Here is a 1,189-nt window from a genome sequence, read left to right on the forward strand (position 1 = left end):
GACTTTTTTTACAACTTTTTTATGCCTTACTATATTATGATGTTTTGTGACGTTTTTATGCCTTACTATACTATGTCTTTTTTTACAACTTTTTTATGCCTTACTATATTATGAGGTTTTTTTGACTTTTTATGCCTTACTATGATTTTTTTTTCGACTTTTTATGCCTTACTATACTATGACTTTTTTTTTTACTTTTTATGCCTTACTATACTATGACGTTTTTTTTACTTTTTTATGCCTTACTATACTATGACGTTTTTTTGACATTTTATGCCTTACTATACTATGACGTTTTTTTGACTTTTTTATGCCTTACTATACTATGACTTTTTTTTGCATTTTTTATGCCTTACTATACTATGACTTTTTCAAAACTTTTTTATGCCTTACTATACTATGATTTGTTTTTTTGACATTTTATGCCTTACTATACTATGACTTTTTCAAAATAAAAACATTTTTATGCCTTACTATACTATGACTTTTTTTAAACTTTTTTATGCCTCACTATACTATATTTTTTTGACTTTTTATGCCTTATATAGTATGACGTTTTTGTGTTAATATTTTCATTGGCTCTGAAAGAAAACACAGGAGACAGCTTTCACTGCGGTGACATCAATAAATATATATCTTTATTTGTGCATTAATAAACATTGGAATGTAGAGGTGTTTCCAGAGGTGTTGGAAATCGTTGTGTATTGCACGTCGATCGTCCAGGATGTGGATTCAGTGTTGACTTCACATGAAGGTCGTCTCCTTCACTCCCTGCTGAGAAACATAAAACACCTGAATTAAACCAGACACTCACATTCTGTTTTTTGCTTTTGTTCATCTGAAGATGAGCAGCTGAGTGCCAGATTTAAAAAAAAACCTAGATTTGTAAAATCAAACTCACAGTCATGTACAGAACAAACTGGAACTAGGTCGGACCACACTTCACCACTCACTGCTTTTGTTTCTGTCACTGAAGTTAGCTCTGTACAGACAAGCTAATGTTCTGTTGTCCGTTAAACAAGGCGTCAGCTGATAATCAGATCCAATACACAACATTTTTCTAATAATCAGAATCCTTATTTTGTCTGATCTGATTGCCGATTAATTAAATAAATACAATCATGGCGTCCTCTGAGAGGTTACTGCTCGTAGTTTGGCTCAGCGGCAACACACAAAAACTTACAGCAGA

At 32.0% G+C, this 1,189-nt stretch overlaps 1 protein-coding gene across 9 annotated transcripts in view; it reads right to left on the bottom strand.

Moving 5' to 3' along the window:
- Positions 1-611: 611 nt before the first annotated feature.
- The window catches only part of LOC111645240 (sorting nexin-14-like), a 17,463-nt gene continuing 16,885 nt past the window's right edge, over positions 612-1,189 (bottom strand). For 8 of the 9 annotated variants that reach the window (XM_023394356.2, XM_023394353.2, XM_023394350.2 and 5 more), the window contains one exon: positions 612-774. In XM_023394356.2, coding sequence (XP_023250124.1) covers positions 745-774 — 30 coding nt within the window. In that variant the 3' untranslated portion in view covers positions 612-744. The remainder of the gene's footprint in view (positions 775-1,189) is intronic. The other variant, XM_023394352.2, reaches the window with a different exon arrangement.

The sequence above is a fragment of the Seriola lalandi genome, unplaced genomic scaffold, assembly GCF_002814215.2.
Source record: "Seriola lalandi dorsalis isolate HSWRI2012SDOR001 ecotype SW California unplaced genomic scaffold, Sedor1 jcf7180002054947, whole genome shotgun sequence".
Classification (NCBI taxonomy): Eukaryota; Metazoa; Chordata; class Actinopteri; order Carangiformes; family Carangidae; genus Seriola; species Seriola lalandi.